Source organism: Euleptes europaea, chromosome 11 (genome assembly GCF_029931775.1).
Source record: "Euleptes europaea isolate rEulEur1 chromosome 11, rEulEur1.hap1, whole genome shotgun sequence".
Lineage (NCBI taxonomy): Eukaryota > Metazoa > Chordata > Lepidosauria > Squamata > Sphaerodactylidae > Euleptes > Euleptes europaea.
The window spans coordinates 30052537-30078246 of NC_079322.1; the positions used below are offsets into that span (position 1 = coordinate 30052537).

The 25710-nt window shown below is 43.2% G+C and overlaps 1 protein-coding gene across 1 annotated transcript in view; it reads right to left on the reverse strand.

The window, feature by feature from the left end:
• Positions 1–2443: 2443 nt before the first annotated feature.
• The window catches only part of NEK11 (NIMA related kinase 11), a 119366-nt gene continuing 96099 nt past the window's right edge, over positions 2444–25710 (reverse strand). The window contains exons 14-15 of the mRNA XM_056857067.1: positions 23652–23748; positions 2444–2681 (exon numbers count right to left, since the gene is read on the reverse strand). Coding sequence (XP_056713045.1) covers positions 2444–2681; positions 23652–23748 — 335 coding nt within the window. The remainder of the gene's footprint in view (positions 2682–23651; positions 23749–25710) is intronic.

Consider the following 25710-nt stretch of genomic DNA (forward strand, 5'->3'; position numbering starts at 1 on the left):
TGTTCTATCAAAAGAAATATCACTGTGAGTTTTGCCTTACTTTCTTCTTTTCCCAGTATGCCAAATGAAGCTCCATACTAGGACAGGTGGCTTTGGAGAGGAGAGGCTCAAAAATATGACTCATTTCTTCACATATCCCATCATGAATCAGAAGCTGATAGATCTAAACCATTTCTTTATTTCAAGAACTATGTTAGGATAGTAAAATTCCCTATCGACCTGTTCGTGGGAAACAGGTAAGGAAATGCTTTTTAAATAGATGACCTTTCTTTCTATGTGTAGTGAGTGTAAAGATATGAAGAAAAATTACTCTGTAAAAATTCCACTAGTAGGCTTGCCAGATCCAGGTTGAAAAATACCTGGAAATTTTTGGGATGGAGCCTGAGGAGGGCAGGGTTTGGAAAAGGGAGGGACTTCAATGCCATAGAGTCCAATTGCCAAAGCGGCCATTTTCTCCAGGTGAACTGATCTCTTTCGGCTGGAGATCAGTTGTAATAGCAGGAGATCTCCAGCTAGTACCTGGAGGTTTCTGAAAGAAATTACCACTGGTCTGGATCCAAGGCAGTCCCATTACTGATGATTTTGTGTATTGTGACATGTACGCAGGCTGCATTTAAGACTACTTTGTCCCATGGGAACTCTGGACCAAGAACTGGTGACCTTATTGCTTTCATTGGTTTCACTGATGCTGGCCCAGAAGGGGGAAACTCCCTATTCTCCCTTTTGGGCCCAAGCGTACTCTGACACCTGCCTGATAGGCCATAAGCCTGCTTTCCCCCATTGATCCATGTAACAGATCCACCTGTTCTCAGCTTCCTTCTTGAATTACACCCTGTGAGGCTGTGGCTCAGTGGCAGAGCATCTGCTTGGCATGCAGAAGGTCCCAGGTTCAATCCCCGGCATCTCCAGTTAAAGGGACTAGGCAAGTAGGTGATGCGAAAAACCTCCGTCTGAGACCCTGGAGAGCCGCTGCCAGTGTGAGTAGACAATACTGACTTTGATGGACCAAGGGTCTGATTCAGTAGAAGGCAGCTCCATGTGCTGATGTTTTCAAACTCTTGTTGGTCTCTAAGGTACTACTGGACTCAAATCTGCCTCCCTGCACCAGGCTTCCTCTCTGTACTGGTGTTGCAGCTCAGCATGCCGAGCTGGTTAAGCATCAAGGGGCTTTGTTCTTAAATAAAAAGAAGGACTCCTTTTCCCTTTACCTGTGGATACTCTGGCATGGTGGCTAGGCAGCAGCTGCTGTAGCAGAGTCAGAGGCCAAAAATTGAGGTGCATGTTGAAAACATTATCTACTCCTTTATAAAGTTCCCCCATTTGGAAATTTTGCAAAGAGAACACATGAACACATGAAGCTGCCTTATACTGAATCAGACCCTTGGTACATCAAAGTCAGTGCTGTCTACTCAGACTGGTAGTGGCTCTCCAGGGTCTCAGGCAGAGGTCTTTCACATCACCTACTTGCTTAGAGAGATGCCGGGGACTGAACCTGGGACCTTCTGCATGCCAATCAGATGTTCTACCACGGACCCACAGCCCCTTTCCTGCCTCCAAGGACTTATGCCACATCTCCTCCCCTCCCCCGTGGAGCATTCAGGCAATAGCACCCATGTGAAGCGCTTTACAGTCCCAGCAGGTTACAGAATTAGCACAGGTTTTGGTCTGAAAAATGGCTGGTCTTCTTCACAGTAAGTTAGGCTGTCATGCAGCCAATCAGATTTGGCTATGTGATGATGATATCACTTGGACCAAACAGAACCGCTTCAGAGGGAGGGAAATGACTACGCTGTAATTGGAAGAAGGACTATTTTTCAAACAAAAAATGATACCATCTCTGCAGCTAATTAGGGCTATAAATGGGAGAAATTGGCACAAAAAGACAAGCTTCAGGGGGTCTTTCAAGAGTCTTTTTTGACCAACCAACAGACAGTTTTCATGCTGAAAATGTTTCCTGAAGAATGTTTGGCTCAGCCCTAGAGTTTATTGGAACAATATAAAACAACTTAAGCAATGGGATATCCCAACTCCATCTTTGTATATCGGGAGTAAATCAAAGTACACTTAAGATTTTCCTTCTTCACTACTTCTTCCCCACCACCCAGTGTATCATGCATGTCCTTACACTCCAGCTGAAACGTGATGAAACGAAGGCTATTTAACATCATGGTTTCTCTGAATGGATAATCAAGCATGCAAATGTATTGCAGTGTACAAGCATAATCCTGCAGTTTTCAGGGAAATGATGATTGGGGTCCGAGTGTTAATACTGCTTCTGTAGTTATCAACAGATAAGCTCTTCAAAAGAAAAGACTTCATTTGGAGATGAAAACAGTGTTCGTTATCTCACATAACCAGAGAACAAAATGGCGGCACTTCTTCCCATCAGTATCTCCATGCTGCTCATCCCTCTCCGGCTCCATCTGAAGAGTGTTCACTGGCTTCACATGATCCCAGTAGGGCCATTCTGAGGTCTGTTTTCCAGCACAGCATCCTCTGGAGGGCACAGCTGGTCTTCAAAATAGAGGAGCTGATCCACTTCAAAACAGTCACTCGTCCGACCTACCACTTTTTCCAGGTAGCCTTTGATTTCATCCTCGTTTGCCTTCTGCCGTTTAGCTTCTTTGAGAAACTTATACACTTTTTCGAAGATTTCTGCTCCCAGTTTCTGAATGGCTGACCTGCCAACAGGAGAGAGACGCAGACAAGCAAGCTAGGTTATAAATAATTTATGGGAGTCTATCGTTTGCTATAATTGTACAGATATCGGGCAATGTGCTACAGCACTTGAACAAAATGGTTCTTTTTGATATTACAGGAATAATAATGTATCATGAGACGCACATAAAAATATATGGAGAGAGACCTGACATCTAATTCGGCATGATACTTTATCATCACCCGAACTCATGCATGCATATTTACAAACTCCGTTTTATGGGGGGAAAACACATTAAGCAATTTCCCTGAAGTGTGCAAAAAGGTAGTCATAAATCAGCTTTCGGATGTTTATCAAATGAGAAGATTGTAGTTCACAGCAGAATAAGAGAAAAGACATTTGTCTTCCAATAATAGACCTTTCAGTCTTTTAAAATCAAGTGCACGCCTGATTCATTAATGAAAAATACATTTCATGGTCTCCAAATGTTGGTTTGCTAAAAAGGTTTGAGCTGAGAAAGGGCTAAATTTGGTCACCGGCCACACAGTTCTGTGTACACCTGGCAAACAGACACATGAAGAGGGCAATGCTCCGGAAATAATACTTTGCATTTTTACAGGAAATTCCAAATGTTCAGAATGCTTCTGTCGCGGTTCGGTCTGTTAAGTGCCTACACTCTTAGAGAGGACCCCTTCCTGAGAAGGGATATGTTATCTTATTCAGCGAGACACCACTAGACCGGAATCAATGGTTCCTAGAAACTTGTTATTGCTCCCAGGACATCTCTTGAACACGCCAATAAATTTATAATAATGGACAAGAGTAGAAGTATATAAAAAACACATTTATTTACATAATATAATATATGCTTTTTGGTTGCAAAGCCTTAAAATATCATATAAGGATAGACATCATAGTCTTAAACATGTTTATGTAGCAAGTAATCATTCACATTCTCTATGCCTCCATAAAGGAGTATTTTAGTCAGAATATACTCATAAAGTATCCTTAGTGCAATGCACTTTCATTCAGAATATAAGGTTACAGAAATCCTGTCAAAATATGGTTAATTCTTTGGAGAAAGATTTGGTTAGAAGCATCCTAACTTAAATCATTCAAAACATCATAATATTTCTGTACAGACGACACACTATACCTTGCTGTGTCATCTGTGTCATCTGGAGTCCTTTAAGAGTCTAAGCTCTATGAGAACATATGAAGTTATCCCAGAGTATCTGTATTTGCTAAGTCTTGAATCCTTTAAAGACTTCTATTAATATTCTTAACTGATCATCATTAAGATCAGGCATTGTGTATGTACATGCTATGCATGCTCTTTCTAGTTTTAGACAGCAATGCTGAATATATAAATACTATGTGTTAGCTTAAAGCTGTTTACAGTCTCTTTGACTGTGCCAATCTGTGTATGTGCATTGTGCATATCTCATAGTACAGAGAATCTCCTTTCCCTTCAGGAACTTCTCTGGTCTCTTGCTCTGAGGAGGTTCAGAAGTCCCTCTGTTAAGTAGAGGATGTTCTGACACAATCTCAGAGGTCTAGCTATTAGCCCTGTATTCAGGATGCTTCTTAGCATTGGTAAGCCAAATAGGCTTAGTTTGTAAGAATCCATAAATCTGATGGACTCTCAGTGTTCCAATACATGGAAAGATCACTGCACTTAGATTCCTATTCAAAGAATAGGAATTCTAAGGGTCTCTATCCTCTTCTAGGAATAGAGCAGTCTCACAAGAAGACTGTAAGTAAGATATGTTGAAATATCCAGATCTTGATACTTCAAGATATCTGAGAACTACTGTCCACGCAAGAACAGAGTTTCAATGTTTTACATCTCAAGCCTTTTGAGATGGAGAAGTGTCATTCCAGACAGCTGCAGTCTGTCAGTCATAACACTCTAAAAGTGATAGCTGTTCTGCAGCTGTATTTATGCTGTTTCTAGACCCATTAAGAGTGTTCCTTTATCCCCTCTTCCTTATCCTTCAAAAGGGTACCTTTATTCTCTCTTATCAGATACCAGGAGCTTAGTGGCATCTGCTCCTGTCCTCTGATATCTTATTGTCCAAATATGGACATCCTTCCCTTTCACTCCTCTGTGCTTAAAGTATAAACCCTCATTTCTGAGGTACATGATCACGTTACATATTTAATTTCTATACCATCCTCTTCGTTAGGACAATACGCATTAAATGAGTCTACTTAGAAATCTGTAGCACAACATTTAACTATATAACTCATGAAACACAATTATTGTTTACATTTGTCACTTTGTAACATCTTTTAGTAACTGACAGCCTTGGGCAGATTACAAAAGGCAAGAAAGCTTGTTACTCTTATCTTTGAGAGAACGTTAATGCCTTTAAGCTATAATAAGCACAAATTCAGCTATTAATGCACTCTTAGTACATTAAGATATCTTAAGACCTTGAAAAGGCCTTTGAGATTCTGACATCTGGCAGCTGAGTCAGAAAGGTGACTTTTGCACACTTTAAGGACAAAGTGCTTTACGCTGCCCCTTCAAGGGAAGGTGCTCAGCTCTGCCCCTTCAAGGACAAAGCCAGAGTAACTTTAGTAGTTAGCTTTGATAGAGCTAACCTTGAGCTAGCCTGTCAGCATGACACAGACATTCATTATACATTACACAATCCTCTATAGTGGCTCAGTTTGCATGATGTGTTTAAGCTCTATATGGAATTAATTCTGCACATGTTCACAAAATACCATGATCATGTCAGAGACCGCTACACTTCCCATTCTTTCTGTCAGAAGCTCAGGGAGGCTGCCATGGTTCTAACATGAAAACATAAGAAAGGCCATGCTGGATCAGACCAAGGTCCATCAAGTTGATAGCATACGGGCCTGCCTAAACCTCCCGGACGGGACCTGGCAACCCGCTATGCAGACACATGACTACTGTGCTGGCTGCGCGCCTGCCCCAAACGCTACGGGACGGTTGCTGCGCGCTACGTTGTCACGGACTCGGCCGCTCCTGCGAGCGCCATGCAGCTAGCAGCCAGGAAGCAGATGCAGGGGCAGCCTCCAGTGAACCTGAGAGAAGCCATGTTCCTGCACAACTACTGACCAGACCGCAGCCATATCCTGAGAAGCAGGCTGTCACGTAGACAGTGCCAAGCACCCCCCCCTTGCAACATCCACCGCTTAATGGGCCGTCAGCAGCAATCTAGATATCAAGATGAGTCATTCCTCCACCTCAGCAGCAGCAACCCCAGGACATTTGCACAGATCACACTCATTGTTCCTGAATGCTAATCTTGTCAGCAGAGAAGTTCCAGCTCATCACGGGTTGCAAAAGTCATTGGAATTAGAATAGATTTCCAAATTCTCACTACCCCGCCCTGGTAGCCACAGCTTAATCCTTTTGTCACCTTTTGTCACCTGGGAACCTAGGAGGGGTGAAACCCCTCTCCCCACCCCCAGAAAAACAGTATAACTGGGGTGCCCCGAGCCCAATACTTTACCTTAGGTCTTTCCTGGCACCTTTGCCGTTACTCTGTTGGTTTGGTTTTGCGCAGCCTAACCACGCTCCCTCCCGCCTTGCTGGTCAAGTCTACGGGAACCCCTGCCCCCATCTCGGCTTTAACTTTCAATCTGTCTTAGTCTACGTGAATTTGGACAACACCTCATCTAGATACGGTAAATATACCCAACCAACGTTCTCCTGCCACGTTGGCAACTGTGCTTATATTACTCTCTGTATATTCCTAGCTTCTTTGTATGTTTGTGTGCATCACTGATTGAAAGAAAAGAGACATAAACACTATTTTATTTGGAATCCACTGTCTGTCTTTATTCAAGGTCTCAGTAAACAGATTCTGGTATAGTTGAGTGCGATCTCGCTCTAAAAATACATAGTTACCGATTGCTAAGCTAATTTCCCCAATTAAAGAGAAATTCGGCTAACAAAGTCCAGCAGTCTGTTCACAGAGTGGCCAGCCAGGTGCCTCTAGGAAGCCCCCAACAAGACAACTGCAGCAGCATTGTCCTGCCTATGTCCCAAAGCACCTAATATAATAGGCATGCTCATCTCATCCTGGAGAGAATAGGGATGCATCATGACTAGTGTCCGTTTTTACTAGTAGCCCTGAATACTCCTCTCCTCCATGAACATATCCTCTCCCCTCTTAAAGCCTTCCAAGTTGGCAGCCATCACCACATCCTGGGGAAGGGAGTTCCACAATTTAACTATCTCTCTTCTTTAATCCTTGTAACCATACTATGAGGGAGGTTAGGCCAAAAGACAGCGACTGGGCCAAGGCCACCCAGTGAGATTCATGCAAGTACTTTTGAACCCAAATCTACACAGCTTCCCCCCCACACACACTCCAATATAGCACTCCACATTAGCTCTTAACAACTCAAACATACATTATCTCAGTAACCCTTGCAAGAGCACTATAAAGCACCCTTCTTGCAAAGGAAGAGTTCAGGCTGTGAGAACAGTAGTTTGCTCATGGCTGTACAGTGAAGGGAGATGTAAACACACACATTTCCTGCCATGAGACTGGAATCTTCAGCTTGGATCCCCAGCTGAACTAGAATTCTATTGAATAATATTATGAACTGCATTGTGAATAATCAAAGGCTACCTCTAGGCAAAGATCCTGGATGAGCTAGCCTGAAAGCTACACCCTATTAACTATTTCCATGCTTTTTAGTGTTCTTTCACACGTTGCAGCGTAGGTGGCAAGACTGGCAAATATATTGAACGTGCAACATTTATATGTCAGTAAATGTTGGTAATTCAAGATACTCTTGGACAACCCAAATCAGCAAGGGGCCTGGTGAGGGGCTGCATTTATCCCCCATACTTTTATCCTGACCTTTGGCAAAAAGTCAAAATGTTGATGAGAAATAGTCTTTCAGGAAGTCTTGAGGGAGTTTATATGCCCATCTGCTCTCCAGGGTCCTGAAATACGGATGCTACAGGGTCACAGTCAGTACAAGTTATTTGCTTTTAACTTTAAAAAATACTTTCCAGGAAGAGCACTTTTCTGCTCTACTGCTTGAGTGCTTTTGAAACCCTTTAAAAGGAAAATAGATGGCGAATTTAAGGAGGGAACTCCTTTCAGCAGACGGGCTTAGCCATTTCAGAATGTCTTCCTCTGTGGGTTTTTTTTTTTTAAACTTGAAGCATGATCTCTCCTCTCACCACCTTTCCTGAAAATTACCCTTTTAAAAGTATGTTTTAATTTGCTAGCAAGAATAAAGAGATTCTCTGCGGTTTCTGAGTCAATTCTGATTCACGGTGGAGTAGCAATATGAAAGCACCAGAATAACAGCATGAGGATGAAAGTGTGCTTATGCATCTGACAGGCAGAAATGATCACCTTTCTTTGGTGCGTTAACCAGCACACTGGAAAAAACTGTGGATTTACTCCACAGTGCAAAAATACTAATTCTGTTCACAAAGTCTAAACAAAGTCTACCTAAGCATCAAACATAACCTTTGGGGAAACAGAAACATAATCACACCCATTTGTTTTTACTGTATATGCGATGTTAGAAAAGAAGAAGAGGAGGAGAAGGAGGAGAAGGTTTTTATATGCCGACTTCCTCTACCACTTAAGGAAGAATCAAACCGGCTTAAAATCACCTTCCATTCCCCTCCCCACAACAGACACCCTGTGAGGTAGGTAGGGCTGAGAGAGCTCTAAGAAAACTGTGACTAGGCCAAGGTCACCCAGCTGGCTTCATGTGTTGGAGTGGGGAAACCAACCCGGTTCACCAGATTAGCATCCTCCGCTCATGTGGAGGAGTGGGGAATCAAACCCGGTTCTCCAGATCGGAGTCCACTGCTCCAAACCACCGCTCTTAACCACTACACCACGCTGGCACCATACGATCCCACACTGAAGACCTTGTTAACTATTCAGTGTTTTGTACAACAAAGTATGGGTTGTTACCCATTTATCATGCACCCTCTGGACATCTTAGGTGTGTGCCATCTTTCCCTATGCAGCTGAGCGCTGTAGAGCTAGCTTGGGAAATGTTCGAATAACCACCCACCTCTTACTGTACTGCCTGGAAAATACAACTTAAAAAAAAAAAATTTGTTGGCAATGCAAAGGCAACACTGGAACACTCTTTTTTAAATGTATTGTGAACAGTGTGTTGCCCATATTCAGACCACATGGTCAGCCTCCTTCCCTCCCCCCCACAATTTTCAGGTCTGCTATATCTCCTGGTATAAAGGGAGACGGCTGGCTCTGGGGGCTCTCTTCCCAGCTGCAGCTCCACAGGTGAACCCCAGAGGTGACATCACCACATCGGTGCAATGCTCTAGGATTCACCCAAAACTTCATAGCAAAACTGATCTTGCCCCAGGAAGTGATGGCATGGCATTGCTGCGGCCCTCCCACGACTCTGCCACCCCAGTCTCCCACCACCAGCCATATCACGCAAAGATGAAACCATGTGCCACTTTATTTTTTGAACATAACTGAAGTCTCTTCCACAGAAGTCACTAGAGCAGCTCAGTTCCACTGTCCCTCTCTGTAGTATCACTTGCATTATTACTTGCTAGTTCTAGAACAGAGTGGTGATTTCAATTTCCTTTTCACCATGTGAGAGGAGACGTATAAATAAGCTTGGCTTAAATTAGCTTTGGGGTTAGATCCATCCAGTGTTTCCACTCTCTCCTGCCCAATTCTTCTTCTTACCACATGTACCTACAGTTCCAACATCCCCAGTGTAACATTTTTGGTGATTAAAGGGGACTCCCGTTGCTTTTTTCAGCAGCTGAAAAACTGGTTGGATCCAGCCCATGCGCCACTTTAGGAATATTACACTAAACATAAAATGTGGTTAGGTCAGACGTGGATTCCACTGATGCGCCAATTATTGACCTACTTTAAAATGAGGCATACTTAGCGCCAGCTGTTGTTTCTAGTGGGACATCTGAGAGCATCTGGTAAAGTCCCCACTTCACTGCAGATGGCGACAGTAATTACGGGTCTCTTCCTGTTTTTTTTGTTTTTTGTTTAAAGAAAAAACCCATTAGAGACTAAACTGGGATTTTAATTCAGGACATATCTGCTAAAACCGCTAAAGTGTTGAGGTAGCTTTCTCAAATGAGGTTTGTGACCTCCAGGAAACTGACCAAGATAAATCAGTCCTGCAAATTTAAGCTTTAAGGGACTATGCAGTAGTTGGGGGGAGGGGAGCTACAGCCCACTAGAGACCAAAATTTCATCTAAGTCAACAGCCACTTCTGCACTGGTTGGTGATATTTTTAAAATTGAATTCTGAATTTGATATATGGGTTTGGAAATGATATAACCAGTATGTGCTTATGTAACAATCTGGTAAACCCTCCACATGTATATATAAACAACTACAGCCAGTAATGGACACATAGTTAACAGTAAGTGGTAGTAATCCGATTAATAGAGTTCTTGCAGTAGTATGTTTGGTGCACATCAAGATTGTAGATTTTCAACTGTGCGTAATGTTAAGGTCACTCAGACAGGGGACTTGCATATTTTTCTCCACCTGCTTCACGTGCTTAGCACATATGTTTTCTGTACAATGCCACAGATTTGGTAATTTTGGCAATGCTAGAAGGCATTCTTTAAAAGGTGTGTGCAAAATGAAACCACAGATGCCATTCTCTACTGTTGGTACAGTTTTGTAACAATGTTCATGACTTTTAAAAAATATCCATTTATTAGAACATTAGTGTGTGCTGGATCAGATCAGTGGTCCACTTAGTCCAGCGCACTGTTTCACGCAGCAGCCACACAGTTGCTCTGGAGGGCCAAACAAACAGGAGACAGAGGCCAAGGCCTTCCTCCCAGCACTGGTATGCAGAGGTTTGCTGTCTCTGTATGTGGAGGTTCCCTTTAATCACTAAGGCCCATAGCCATTGACAGACATTTTCTCCATGAATCTGTCTAAAGGTAAAAGATAAAGGTCCCCTGTGCAAGCACCGGGTGATTCCTGACCCATGGGGTGACATCACATCCCGGCGTTTACTAGGCAGACTTTGTTTATGGTGGGGATGGGGAACCTCAGGCCCAGGGGCCGTATGTGGCCCCAAGGACATTTTTTGTGGCCCTCGGGAGCTCCGGGGCCCTGCCGCGGAGGAGGGGTGCAGGGCGGTCCTCCCCGAGGGTGTTACTGAGGCTGCGGCTTACAGGGGCGCTGCGGCGCCCTTTGGACCTCCTCTCGCCGACTGTCAGCTTTTGGTTGGTGAGAGGAGAGGGGAGGGATGCTTCCCCCAAGGCTGCCCCTTACATTGTAAGCCCCTCTCGCTGCCTGTCGGCTGTTGAGCAGCGAGGGGGGGGAAGAGGCCGGTGGCTCCCGGTGGCAGAGCATGCATGCGGGATCCGATTGGGCTTTGGGGGGGGGGTTTTGTGGACTCTGGGGGAGAGGTTATGGAGACTGGGGCCCGGTCGCCTGGGGTTCCGTGCGCCACTTTGTGTGTGTGTGGGGGGGCGGGGGGGCTGGGGCCTGGCCGCCCGGGGCCAGCGATTGTGTGTGTGGGAAGGAAGGCTTTTCCCTCTTCCTCTTTTTCTGTCACTCTCCTTTCTCTCCCTCTTTTTCTGTCTCTTTCTTTGTCTCCCTCCGTCCTCTTCTTTCTTTCCCTCCATCATTTTCTTTCTTTCTCCCCCTCTCTCCGTTTCTTTCTCCCTTTCTCTCTCTCCCTCCCTTTTCTTATTTCTCTGTTTTCCTTCTTCCCTTCCTCCCTTGCCGATCAACTGTGGGGTGCATCCCCCTGGTGCCTCGTTTGCTTGGGCCCACCGCTGGCTGCCCTCCCACCTGGGAGGGGGGAGCAGGGGCGCCCTGCAGGCCGTCTCTGTGTGGCCTCCCCTGGGGTTGCCAACCTCCAGGTAGTGGCTGGAGACCTGGCAACCCTAGCCTCTCTCCCCCCCACACACCGGGAGATCTACACCTGGTATGGCCCCTGAATGATGTCATAAATGTGCAAAGGGCCCCTGGCAGGAAAAAGGTTCCCCACCCCTGGTTTACGGGGTGGTTTGCCAGTGCCTTCCCCAGTCATCTTCCCTTTACCCCCAGCAAGCTGGGTACTCGTTTTTCCAACCACGAATGGAAGGCTGAGTCAACCTTGAGCCGGCTACCTGAAACCGACTTCCGTTGGGATCGAACTCAGGTCGTGATCAGAGCTTGGACTGCAGTACTGCAGCTCACCACTCTGTGCCATGGGGCTCCTCCATGAATCTGTCTAACTCCCTTTTAAAGCCATTTCAGATTCAGACACCTTTATTGGCATAGTAGTAAAGCCATTTATGCTCACGGACATTACTATGTCGGCTGCCAGAGCACTGCAAAGTTTGATTACTCAACGATTAAAGAAGTATGTCCTTTTGAATGTCCCAAACCTATTTCTCAACAACTTAATTGGGTGCCCCTGGTATTTTGGAAGAGGGTGAAAAAGCTCCCTCAGTCCACTTTCTGTACCCCATGTATAATTTTATAAACTTCTACCATGTCTCCCCTTACCTGTCTTTTTTTTTTACTGAAAAGTCTCAAACTCCTAAGCCTTTATTTATAGGGAAAGGTGCTCTAGCCCCTTAATCATTTTTGGTTGCCATCTTCTGTACTTTTTCCAGCACCTCAATATCTTTTTTGAGATATGGTGACCAGAACTGCACACAGTACTCCAAATGAGGCTGCATCATAGGCCATTACAATATTGGCCATTCTGTTTTCAACTTCTTTCCTTATAATCCCTAGCATGGAGCTTGCCTTTTTTTTTTACCACTGCCATAAACCAGGCTGACATTTTCATCAAGCTTTCCACTACAACCCCAAAGATCTCTTCTGATCTTAGTCTCAGCCAGTTCAAACTCCATCAATGTATATTTCGAATTAGGATTGTTTATTCCAGTATGCGTCATCTTACTTATCCATGCTGAACTTCATTTGCTGTGTTGTTGCCCACTCACCCAATTTGCAGAGATTCTCCTGTAGCTCTTCAAAATCTCCCAAAATCACCATCCTGAACAATTTGATATTATCTGCAAATGTGGCTACTACACTGTTCACCCTTGGGTTGCCATACCCTTCTCCCTGTCCACTCTCTCCAAGCCATGCATAATTTTATAGACCTCTATCATGTCTCCCCTTAGCCGCCTTCTTTCCAAGCTAAACAGCCCTAAGCATCTTAACCACTCCCCGTAGGACAGTTGCTCTAGTCTAGTCCCCTAATCATTTTGGTTGCTCTTTTCTGCACCTTCTCAAGCTCTGTAATATACTTTTTTAGGTGTGGTGACCAGAACTGTACACAGTATTCCAAATGTGGTCTCACCATAGATTTGTACAAGGGCAGTATAATATCAGCAGTTTTATTCTCTATTCCTTGTCTAATTATGGCCAGCATGGAATTTGGTCCTAATAGTGATCCTTGCTCACTGGCCTGCATTGCAAGAATTGTCTGCTTATTCCTACTGTCTGCTTCCTGCCATTTAACCTATTTTTAATCCATAAATGGGCCCATCCTCTTATCCCATGATTGCTAAGTTTACTCAGCAGTCTTTGGTGAGATATCTTTTCAAAAGCCTTCTAGAAGTCCAAGTATGTAATGTCTATTGGGGTCACCATTATCTACATGCTTGTTCACTCTCAGAATTCCAAAAGGTAGGTAAAGCAGGACTTCCCTTTGCAGAAGCCATGCTGATTTTATCTCCATAGGCTTTGTTCCTTAAAGTACTTAATAATTCTCTCTTTAATAACAGTTTCTACTAATTTACCTGGAATGGATGTTCGGCTGACTGGCCTGTAATTTCCTGGATCCCATCTGGCCCCCTTTCTAAACATTGGGGTAACAACGGCTACTTTCCAATCCTCCAGCAGGGAGACTGCTTTTAGCAACAGATTACATATGCTGGTTAGTAAATCAAGTAGAAATTCAAACTCCACCCCATGTTCAGCATAGATATAAATAATTCCTGTGAACATGAGCCCCAGTGTGTTAATTCTATATCCTCTGCTCTGTGTGGAATACTGCATATAGTCTGCTGAAAGAGAACAATTATTAGGATTGTATAGAACACTGGGATTAATCGATCACTATGATGCTTAATTCTTCATAGAAGGAGTAAAAGACCATCAGTTCCGCAATGTTATCACAGACGTATTTGCAATATTATTATTATGAAGGCTGTAATTTAATCTAAGAGAGTTCTTAATGTGCTTGTTACTAAGAATGGACCTTGAACCAAAATGAGTTCCACGTGAGACCTGTGACTGCAGCCATTCCTCACTCTGTGCTTCCTGCCACTTAACCTATACCATGCTGCTTTCCCTCCCAGTTATATACTATCCTACTAAGATTTAAGATGGTGAGAGCCATGATCTAGACCCTTTGGGTTATTTTTTTCCCCTGAGCCTTAGCGAGATTCAATGTTTTCTTTCTTTCTCTCTTGATTTAGTGTGGCTCTTTGTGGTATGCTGCTCTTATTAGATGTACATCCATAGCTACCTTCTTGTTACACTGGTCCACAAGTAACTGTAAATGAATTTGCATTGCTGACAGTGGATTGAACTTCTCTGCTGGTACTGGGGAACTCCCAGGCAAAAACCATGGCCATGAGAAAATCAGCACTTTTGCCATCAATGGCTGTGACCTTATTATTCATTACTGATCTGATAAATTCAATATTGCACAACAAGATGGGAGGGGGAAAAGTTGCAGACAAAATAAAATAATGTGTGTTAGTGAAGTCCAGGTCAACAAAATGGAATATTACAGTACTAAATGTTGAGGCAACAAAACAGCAGGAGAAACTTAATGTTGCTGAATACAAAAAAGATGCATAATGTTTGGCTTAGCAGTCATTGCAGATTCTAGTTTACTGGAAATCATTGTCAAAATTGGCAACCCACAGTGGTTATTACTTATAAAAGGAGCAGAATAAAACAAACAATACTGTAATAGTTCTATCTTAATGTTAAAGCTTTCACTGAATGCTGTGACTTCATAGCTATGTGCACTTCAAGATAAGAACAATATAGTATGTACCCAAAGCAATGAATTTGACAAATGAGGTTTTACAGGACTGAACATAATGGAAAATCTGCCAAATAAATTTATGGTTGTGAATTACATGTAAGATCTTCCATTCTGGAATTCATGCCTTGGTAAGTTGTAAATAGTTCTAAGGGGCAGAACTGCATAGTGGAAGTATGTCCATCGCTAGTTAAGATGGGGCTGTCCATCATTAGTTAAGATGGGGCTGCTACCACTTCATGTCATTCTTAGCTAGTGGGGATGGTCATTGGTCACTGTCAATATGTGACACTTTGATGCCACCTGTGGCTCTTCTAGTCCCCCTGTGGCTCTTCTGTTCCCCCAGTGTAGCACCCACCCTATGTTTCAGGAAAGCAAGTAAGGCCATTGCCAGGGTAGGATCTTGGGGAGGTCTGGTGGCTGCACAGGGAGAGGGAGGCACCAGCGTGGGCATGAGGAAAAGGAGCACCACCGCACCACGACACAGGCGCAGCTGCCCGCCCGCGGCCTGGCTGGTGCGCGCACTGCCCGCCCACTCTCAGCTCGTACCAGCTGATTCTCTCCCTCTCTTTTTTCCTGCGGGGGTGGCCGCCGTGCACCCTGCCTGGCACATTTCTCTCCACTCCTTCCCCCAGCTCCGTGCATCAGCACCCAACTCCAGCGAGCTTAACTTTTGCAGCATTTAAAAATGATTTTTAAATAGTGGTGGAGAACTTGCAGCAGTACAGTTGCCAACCTCCAGGTACTAGCTGGAGATCTCCTGCTATTAGAACTGATCTCCAGCCAATAGTAGGGTTGCCAACTTCCTGGTAATAGCAGATCTCCTTCTGCTACAACTGATCTCCAGCCGATAGAGAGCAGTTCACCTGGAGAAAATGGCCGCTTTGGCAATTGGACTCCATGGCATTGAAGTCTTTCCCCTCCGCAAACTCCGCTCTCCTCAGGTTCCGCCCAAAAACCTCCCGCCGATTGCGAAGAGGGACCTGGCAACCCTAGCCAATAGAGATCAGCTCACCTGGAGAAAATGGCCGCTTTGGCAATTGGACTCTATGTCATTGAAGTCACTCCCCCCCAAATCCCACCCTCCTCTGGCTCCACCCCAAAAACCTCCCACCGGTGGCAAAGAGGTACCTGGAAACCCTATGAAGCAGTCGTGAGTTCTCTGTGATGTTTATTTTGGCTCTAAGAAGAGAAGACGCAGAGGGAAGAAGGCCTTCTCCTCACTCCAGATACACAAGGGCTGTCTAACTTTCAGCAGTGATAGGATAAGGCAACTGTACATTCTCAGATGTAATCAGGCAGTTAATATGGTTACAGTTATATATTTAATATTAACAGTTATATCTTACTGCATGTATGTATTTAGTGGCACACAGGGCATACCATAGTCATGTGGTTCTTTTGGTTGATGGTAATTGTGAATGTGGATCTCCACAAGCTGCAAATTGAATTCTACTGCTTCTAAATGTAACATCAGAAATAGCTGGTACTGGTAACTTCCACAATTCAAATTATGAAAATATACACTAAGGTCTTTATTCAATGATATCAGGATGCTGGAAGTAAAACGTTAGAGGAGTCACCATATCTCCATTTGTAGGACACATGCTTTCCCTGAAGAAAAGGCTTAAACTACACATGACTTTTTAATGCACTGCACCAAATTCAGATCAAGACCATGGCACCAGGGGAGGAGAGGCTTCTCCTAGCCACACTGCTTTCTTAAGCTGAAAAAGCCCCAGCGGGGCACTTTTTGTTCCATTGGGTGGCTGTATATGCAGAGGCCCCCTCCTTCCAGGTGTCACAATTAGAGTTGCCAGGTCTCTTCGGCACCGGCGGGAGGTTTTTGGGTGGAGCCAGAGGAGGGCGGGGTTTGGGGAGGGGAGGGACTTCAATGCCATAGAGTTCAACTGCCAAAGCGGCCATTTTCTCCAGGGGAACTGATCATCATCATCATAGAACTTTAAAAGAATGGGATCATAAAACTTAATAACAATAATTTACAAGTAGATAAAATAAGGAACAATATGATCAAAGATCAGGACTTCCAAGATTTTGCACTCTCAGCACATCCGCTAAAAAATTGGCAACATTCCTAATCTCTGGAATCATTCAATAAAAATTGACATTTTATTTTATTAGACGAGTGACGTTTGGAATATAACCAGGTTTTTAACCATTTCCCACGCAATGTTTCAAACATTATATGTTCAATTGTATCTAGGGAGTTGGAACCACAGGGACAGTGTCTCTCAGTGTCAAGTGTGTAGGAAGAGTAATATATAGTCAGAAAGGGGTTGGGTTTGAGCTGAATCATTGTCCTGCAAAAAGTATCAAAGTTAATGTGCTAATCATTGTCCTGTAAGTATCAAGATAATGTGCTAATGAGGGTGTGGTATGTTAATATGGAACCATTGTATCCCGAAGTGATCTGTTAATGTGTGAAATCCAACGCTAATCCGCATGGCTATTGTGGACTGTAATCTTTGTTAGTCTGGAGGTTTTCAGGACAGGAAGCCAAGCCTGACTATATATTACTCTTCCTACACACTTGACACTGAGAGACACTGTCCTTCAGTGTTACTCCTCTGAAGATGCCTGCCACAGCTGCTGGCGAAACGTCGGGAAAGAAAATACCAAGACCACGGTCACACAGCCCGGATAACCTACAAGAACCAATGAACTCTGACCGTGAAAGCCTTCGACAAATCTGTTCCTGTTTTGGAATTTGATGGTACCTTCCACGAAGCATCCTTGATGGAAAAGCATTAACTCTAGCAAGAGAGAATACTCTACGAAGGATAGGGATATCCAGATTATAAAAAGAATGGGGAGTACTGCTAAAATTATTCTTAAGGCCAAACATTGTAGAAGAGAAAACATAAGGTTGGATTGGATGCATTTTTTGAATCTCCATATCTAAGAAACGTTGTTTAATAACTTTAAAAATGTGGGCTTCAGTAGTTAGAACCAAATCCTCCAAAGAAACACCAATGGATATTATTTTGGTTAAAATTGTATGGTCCCAGGAGCCGGCACAGAGCCGGCTCGCGTCGTTCCAGCGCGCCCAGCCGGCTCTGTGTGCCCCAGAGCCGGCTGGGCACGCTGGAACAATGCGAGCCGGCTCTGTGAATCCCGAAGGCCAGCTGGGAGGCGGGCGGGGCGCACAGAGCCAGCTGGGCACGCTGGAACGGGGCGAGCCGGCTTTCTCCGCCTGCCTCCCAGCGTGCCCAGCCGGCTCTGTGCACACATTCACTCCATAAGACGCACAGACATTTCCCCTCACTTTTGAGGAGGAAAAAAGTGCGTCTTATGGAGCGAAAAATACGGTAAATACTTTGACTGCGGCGGGAACAAATTGATTGCCCTTAGAAAAAAAGGAAGACTTTAATTGATTTGAAGAAATTCTCCCTAATTTGGCAGTCCTATTTCTATGTATTGCCCATTTGAGATTATAATTAAAGGTAATACCCAGATATTTATAACTCTTTACCTGTTGAATTTTGACCTTACCAATATGCCAACTAGAGGGAGACTAATCCTTTGAGAAAACTAAGACATTGGTCATAGAATAATTAATTTTAAGGAGGTTTAGATGGCAATATTTCTCAAAGGCCCCTAGATAACGTTGGAGTCCAATTTTAGAAAAAGATAAAATTGCGGTGTCATCGGCATATAGAAGGATAGGCACTGCTTTGCCCCCTAATTTTGGTGGGGGACCATTGATAGGTTCCAAAACACAAGCCAAATCTGAGAGATATAAATTAAAGAGAAGTGGGGCAAGGATACATCCTTGCTTCACTCCTTTATTAGATGAAATTTTCCCAGTAAGTCCGCCATTTGAGGAGTACTTTACTTGGCTTGTTGTGGATGTGTGTAACTTTTTAAAAAGGAATAAAAGATGTTGATCAATTTCCAATTTAATCAGCTTAGTCCAAAGTTTATCTCTAGTAATTGAATCAAAGGCACTTTTTAAATCAATAAAGGTGACAAAAAGTTTCTTGTTGCCTAATTTCATATATATTTTTGCAAGTGAAGCAAGGATCAAACAATGATCCAGAGTTGATTTATTTTTGGAGAAGCCGGTTTGCTCTGGGCCAACAATAGAATTATCCTTTACCCATTTAAGAAGATGCTGTTCTAAATGCTTCACATACAATTTGCCCATAACTGATAAAAGGCTGATAGGGCGGAAATTTTCAGGTAAAGTGGGATCATCTTTCTTATAAATTGGGATTATTATTGAGTTAAGCCAAGAATCTGGCAATCTAACATACAAGTCAATAGATGTAAATAATTTGGCAAGTAGTGGAGCCCACCAATCAGTAAATTTCTTAAACAGTTCAATGGGGAGGCCATCAGGCTTTGCCAGATTTCAGGCTACCTATTAACTCAATAATTTCTTCCTCATCAACAGCTGGCCATCTAGGGATAGTGGAAGGGAACTGATCTCTATCGCCTGGAGAACAGTTGTATAAGCAGGAGATCTCCATCTATTACCTGGAGGTTGGCAACCCTAGTTACAATCCTGATCTGAATCAGGCACTGCTGCACTTAGGAGAAGTGATTTCAAAAAAAAGGTCATGTCTAGTGTGAGCCTCAGTCCCTAGAATCACCAATGCATGGATCTCGGATAGCAGGAGCTGCCCAAGGCCCTGGAGAGGAGGAGGTTAAGGGGAGACATTATAGAGGTCTATAAAATTATGCATGGTATGGAAAAAGTGGACAGGGAGAAGCTTTTCTCCCTCTCTCATAATACTAGAATGACAATGGGTCACCTGCTGAAGCTGGAGGGTGAGAGAATCAAAATAGATAAAAGGAAGTATTTCTTCACACAATGCATAGTTAAATTGTGGAACTCCCTGCCCCAGGATGTGGTGATGGCTGCCAACTTGAGAGGCTTTAAGAGGGGAGTAGACACATTCATGGAGGATAGGGCTATCCATGGCTACTAGTCAAAATGGATAATGGTCATGATGCATACCTATTCTCTCCAGGATCAGAGGAGCATGCCCTATTAGCTTAGGTGATGGAACATAGGCAGGATAATGCCTGTCTTGTTTGTGGGCTTCCTAGAGGTACCTGGTTGGCCACTGTGTGATCCAGCATGGCCTTTCTTATGTTCTTATATTATGTTCTTATGAGAGCAACTGCCAGTCAGAGTAGCCAATACTGAGCTAATTGGAACTCTGGGTCTGATTCAATAGACAGTTTCGAGTAGGTTCACTGCAGTTATAATTCAGGCTTTTTCAAAGGTTCACTACAAAAAAAATTGCTATTATATTATATTGCTATATATATTATATATTGCTATATATTATATGCTTTCCTGCAAAACAGCCTGATTGTTCAAAATATTTCATGCACAAGAACTGGCCTAAAGTATCCCCATGGAAATCTGTATTAAAACTTCCCTCAAGTTCAAGACCACCAAAGCCAGCCACACTGGAATTATTTTAAAAGTTCCAAAAATTAATTGGAACTCTCAACTGGACTCCGTACCACCTCACTATAGAAATGCAGAAGTTTCCTTTGCTGGCTGGGCCGTTGGCTAGTCTTGAAGATCATGCAGTGCTCAATCAATTACTTCAACGTGACCTTTCTTTCTGAATTTTTAAAAAAGAAATAATGCATTTGATGCGAACGTCATATGAGCAAGAGGCTTACATACATAGCCCCCTTATGCATCTTAAGTAAGAGAAGCATGGCCATTCACGAAGGCAGAACAAAAATATCGCCTTGCTTTTGCAGCTTCTGAAAGACAATTTTACTTACACTCAGCAGGTAACCCCAAAGCTTTTTTCCCCTGATTCTGGCTTGCTGCTGAGTGGAAGATACTGGAAGCGGAATGAATGGCGTTCACTGCTGGGTTGCAAGATTTTAATTTGCTTAAATTTGGTCCATGAAAGCTTTTCCATTTTATCCATCTACATTTTATTGAATTTTTAAAACACATCACCATTAAACTCTGACTTTTTGTATGTATTCTTGGGTTCTTTGTAAAGAACATGAAACGCTGTGTATTTAGAGTCGTTTTCTTCCTTTTAATGCTTTTATTGCTTTTGTTTCCATCATAATGAAAGGTATAAATGCTACGCCTAATATGTATTTATTCTTTTGCTCTTTGACAAGCGTGGACCGAGTCCCAGATCACGAAGCTGCAAATGAGTCCCGAGAAGAAAGGGGATGCCAATAAATGGTGGCTGTTCCGGGAATACAAGATTCCTATTAACCGATGAGATTGCTAATAACAAGGTAACGTATACATGACTTCTAAAAGGTCATAGGGCAGATACCATGGAGCTTTCCTTCTAATGGTGGCTTTTTCCTCCAGTGCAAGAAGCCTTTTTCCTCTGCTGCAAAAGGCTCCTTGAAATGATGGCCACACACACAGACACTTTAAAAGGGGGTTAGAACCGATTCATACCTGAGGGAAGGTGGCATGGTATGGCCCGATCTCGTCAGATCTCGGCAGCTAAGCCGGTACTTGGAAGGGAGACCATCAAGGAAAAGTGTGCAGAGGAAAGCGAGGGCAAACCTGCTTCTCAATTGTCTTGAAAGGCCCTTGCTGGGGTCACCATAAGTTGGCTTCAACTTGAAGGCACTTTACAAACACCAACAGATTAATGGAGAACAGACCTATCGGTGGCTACTAGCTATGGTAACCAAAGGGAACCTCCACATCCAGGGGCAGTAAACTTATGAATAGCAGGACCAGGAGGCAACACCGGGGAAAGCCTCAGCCTCTATCTATGCCCTGTTGTTAGCCTGCCAGAGGAACTGGTTGCCCACTGTGTGAAAGAGGAGGCCGGACAAGATGGACCACTGGTCTGATCCAGCAGGGCTCTTCTTAAATTCTTATGCTCTTGAGCTGGAAGAAAACATCACTGTTAACAGAAAAGATCCATGGGATCCATCCAATACATTGTTATAAACAAAAATTATACTACTTTTAAGGCTCTTAGATGCATTTTACCAATTCAGCCAGATACAGAATTTGTAAGACCTTTACTTTTACCCCTCTTTTAGAAAGTTGGAGGACTGGGGAGTAGCTATGAAATTATTCCCTTCCCAATGCTATAAAGTTTGCACAAATGATTTCCACTGAGATTATTTGTATCCTGTTTTCTTTTTCCATGATTGACTATTATTGACTAACGTTTTCACCCATACTGTTTGGCATTTAGAGAGTAAGCAGGTTTCTATTGCTGATGGAATTTTCAAGAATGGCAAAAAATAACTAGAGATCCACTGAGACAAGTAGTCAAATGTTTTATGAAATCATGGTCCATATCTAGGGTTGCCAACTCTAGATTGGGAAATACCTGGAGATTTTTGGGGCAGAGCCTGAGGGTGGGGTTTGGGGAAAGGAGGGACTTCAATGCCATAGAGTCCAATTGCCAAAGCAGCCATTTTCTTCAGGTGAACTGATCCCTATCAGCTGGAGATCGGTTGTAATAGTAGGAGATCTCTAGCTACTACCTGGAGATTTCAAAAAATACCTCGTGCTTAATTAACGGAGTTTAAAGAAAAACACAAGCACTGATGGCTACTTAATATATCAACATTACACTTTATCTATATTTACAATTCTTCCAGTTGCATAAACTGAATTTAAACCATAAAGCAAAACACAATAAAGTCCCGAAACACTTAATTGTGTTTTGCTTTATGGTTTAAATTCAGTTTATGCAACTGGAAGAATTGTAAATATAAAGTGTAATGTTGATATGTTAAGTAGCCATCAGTGTGTGTGTTTTTCTTTAAACTACCTGGAGGTTGGCAACCCTATCCATATCTAAGAATAGGTGCAAGTCTGCTTAATGTTACCATACAGAAAATACCACAAGTGAGACTAGGGGGAAATATTCATGTTTCAATTTGTCACTATGGGAAAAAACACGTTTGATGGTGGATTCATGTAGTTGACGTTGCATCCGCCCCTTGTAAGCTTGGCCATGTCTGTTCTTGAACCCTCCTGTTTTTGCACAGTTGTATTTTTCCGGTATCATCAGAGTGTACAAAGTCATAACTATTTTGTGACACTTTTCTAAAGATAGGTCATTTGCGGTGTTATCCTAAGGAGGCCTACTAAGATTCCTACTCAGGGGCCTACTCAGTGGGGCCTACTTCCAGAAAAGTACTCTTATGGTTGCATGATTAATTCATCTGGCCTGTTCATCTCTGTGAAGGACAAGAGCCAGGGGCAAAAAACAGAAAATCTGAAGGGAACAGTCAATGCAAGTCAACCCAAAAGGGAGGAAAATATTATTGAGATATAACTCAGGGCATAATATAATAGATATAGCTGCTTGTCTTAAATCTCTCTAGACAAGCATCCATGTAATCCTTGGTATATGAAGACCGTGTCTACCAGGGCATTTACAATGCAATCCGATGCAGAGGTACTCCACACCGGAGCAACTTCAGCAGGAGTAACTCTGCATCGGATTGCAATGTTAGTTCCACTAGTGGATGAAAGATCACAAGTATAATGGGAAGGATTCTTCACCTTCATTTCATTAATCCAGTCTGTACGCTGAGAGCCAAAAATTGTTCGGAGCAAGGTGCTTGAATATATAGGCAGGCTGGAGAATCCCAGTATATCAAAATGAAATTAGTTTTTTAATAGGCACGTAATAGGAAGCCAAAGAGAGCAGGTGAGGAAAAGACGCACAATTCTGAACATGAATATTTAAAGAAAAGTGATAGGATTTGGGCTCCCAAAATAATAAAGAGGCACAGAATGAGCAACTGTAAGACTATTCGAGGCGAGACGCCTGGCTTCAAACAAAATAACACATTATGTTCAAAGTATAGGGGAAAGATTCTAGTACTATAAGGAACCCCTTCCTCTCCAATTGCTGCAAGCTATTAGCTGGTTGTAAATAAATATTCTTGGATCAAAGTTATTTTTGCTCCACTATCCATCAGAAAAAAAATCAGCATCTGTGTCCATGACTAACATTTCAGTAGGAGACTTACTCCTTCAAATGCCTCAGCTTGGTCGCTGCCATGGTGTTGTTGAGAGCTCTCGATCCCCTGGGCCCAAGTGGAGTCATGTTGGTAACAGTCTCAGAACCTACAAATCAATGTGCAGACACACAAACTTATTCACCTTGCTTGCCTCAGCATTACAACAGAGCCAAAGGCACTAGTCAAGGGCAGTCAGGAATGGGAAGGCAAAAGGAAATGCAGGATTAATTCAAATATAAATTAGTGCATTCAATATACATTGGGGTAACTTGGTGCAGAGGGCACAGGAAACACAAGAATGATTTTAATTCAATGGCATGCACAACTCAGAAGGAGCTTTCATGTGGGAAACTCCGGTGGCATTGAACATAGAGCACAAAGAGAAATGAACTGGGATATGACCTTATCTCTCTCTCTCCTTGTTTTTTCACGATATTTATAGTAGCAACAAGATATTTCTTCACAATTCCTTTTATTTTGGGGGTAAAATTGCACGGAGCCCCATGGCACAGAGTGGTAAGCTGCAGTACTGCAGTCCAAGCTCTGCTCATGTCTTGAGTTCGATCCCAATGGAAGTTGGTTTCAGGTAGCCGGCTCAAGTTTGACTCAGCCTTCCATCCTTCCGAGGTCGGTAAAAGGAGTACCCAGCTTGCTGGGGGTTAAGGGAAGATGACTGGGGAAGGCAATGGCAAACCACCCCGTAAACAAAGTCTGCCTAGTAAAAGTCAGGATGTGAGCGTCACCCCATGGGTCAGGAATGACCTGGTGCTTGCACAGGGGACCTTTACCTTTATCTAAAATTGCATACTGAAATTGCTGGAATGTGACCTGACAAGAATCTTCAGATGTAGGCCAGTTCCATATGGGGCACAAAATGGCGGCCCTGCTGTGGAAGCAGCAGCCAGCGGAATGGAGGCACATGAGAACAGCATCTGCATGCCCCAATGCTGCACTGCTCACTGCAACTGCTGCCCTCTCCACACCCTTCTCCCACAAGCACACTGCCACAACACAAATCTTACCAACTTCCCCATTGTTCAGCAGTCCTCCCTTCCCCCAACAGCTGATCTGTAGCTGCTCAGCTGTGAGAAAAAGCTTGTGGGGGGGAACTCTCCAGAAGAAGGGGGAAAATGGTCCCTGCAGGGACTGAAGTAAAGAGAATGGCACTGATGTGGGCAGGACCTGGAAAAAAGGTACACTTTCCCGTCCATGCAACATTCAAAGGCACTTTGACTGCAAACTTTCCCAAAAGATTGTATTCAACCAGGTTTGGGAAAGAATGCAGCAAACTGTGAGTGGGGGACACAAAAACGGGAGAGCTAGAGGAACAACATCATACAGTTGTTCCTGAAAACAGCACTGCAGTAAGCAAGCCACGGTGAAGCAAAACATCTGTGTGGAAACAACTATGGTCATATTTATATTTCACCACATATTAAAACATTTTTTAAAAAGCTGTATACATCTCAACACATGGTCTACTACTAGCTCCTTGTTTATCAGAAGCCTTACCCTGAGATAGTGACAAAAGTCAATGCGTAAAGAACTTTGAAGACTGAGAAAACTCAGCCTAGCTATGAGCATGTTACTCAGTGCAACCGTAAGTGCCCTGTACCAATTTCATCTTTCACATATACAACATTTTCTCAAGCTTCACAGGAGTTACCTTCCAATTTCCCAGTGTGAGAGGAATTTATTCCTGCAATGTACAATATGAGGAGTCTTGTGGAATGGCTGGAATCCCAAATCATTTGCACAACTGTGCCATTGTGAACAACTAATTTCATTCTGGTTAATTAAAGTAGGATAATATAACAGGCAGAGAGTTGTCAGTAAAGGCATTTGTACTGCATTTCTGTTTTTGCTGCTGAATGCATATTACTTAATTCAGACATGTTTTCCTATGAAATTGGAATAGTGATGAATTACTTTTTTTTCTTCAGCGAATGTCTTGCAATTCATCTTTTTATTCCCCAGAACTTGATGATACTTACTAATCTACAAATGATACCAGGATTTCATCTTTTGTCAAGAGATTTTTTAAAAGGAAAAGCATATCCCCCAAATA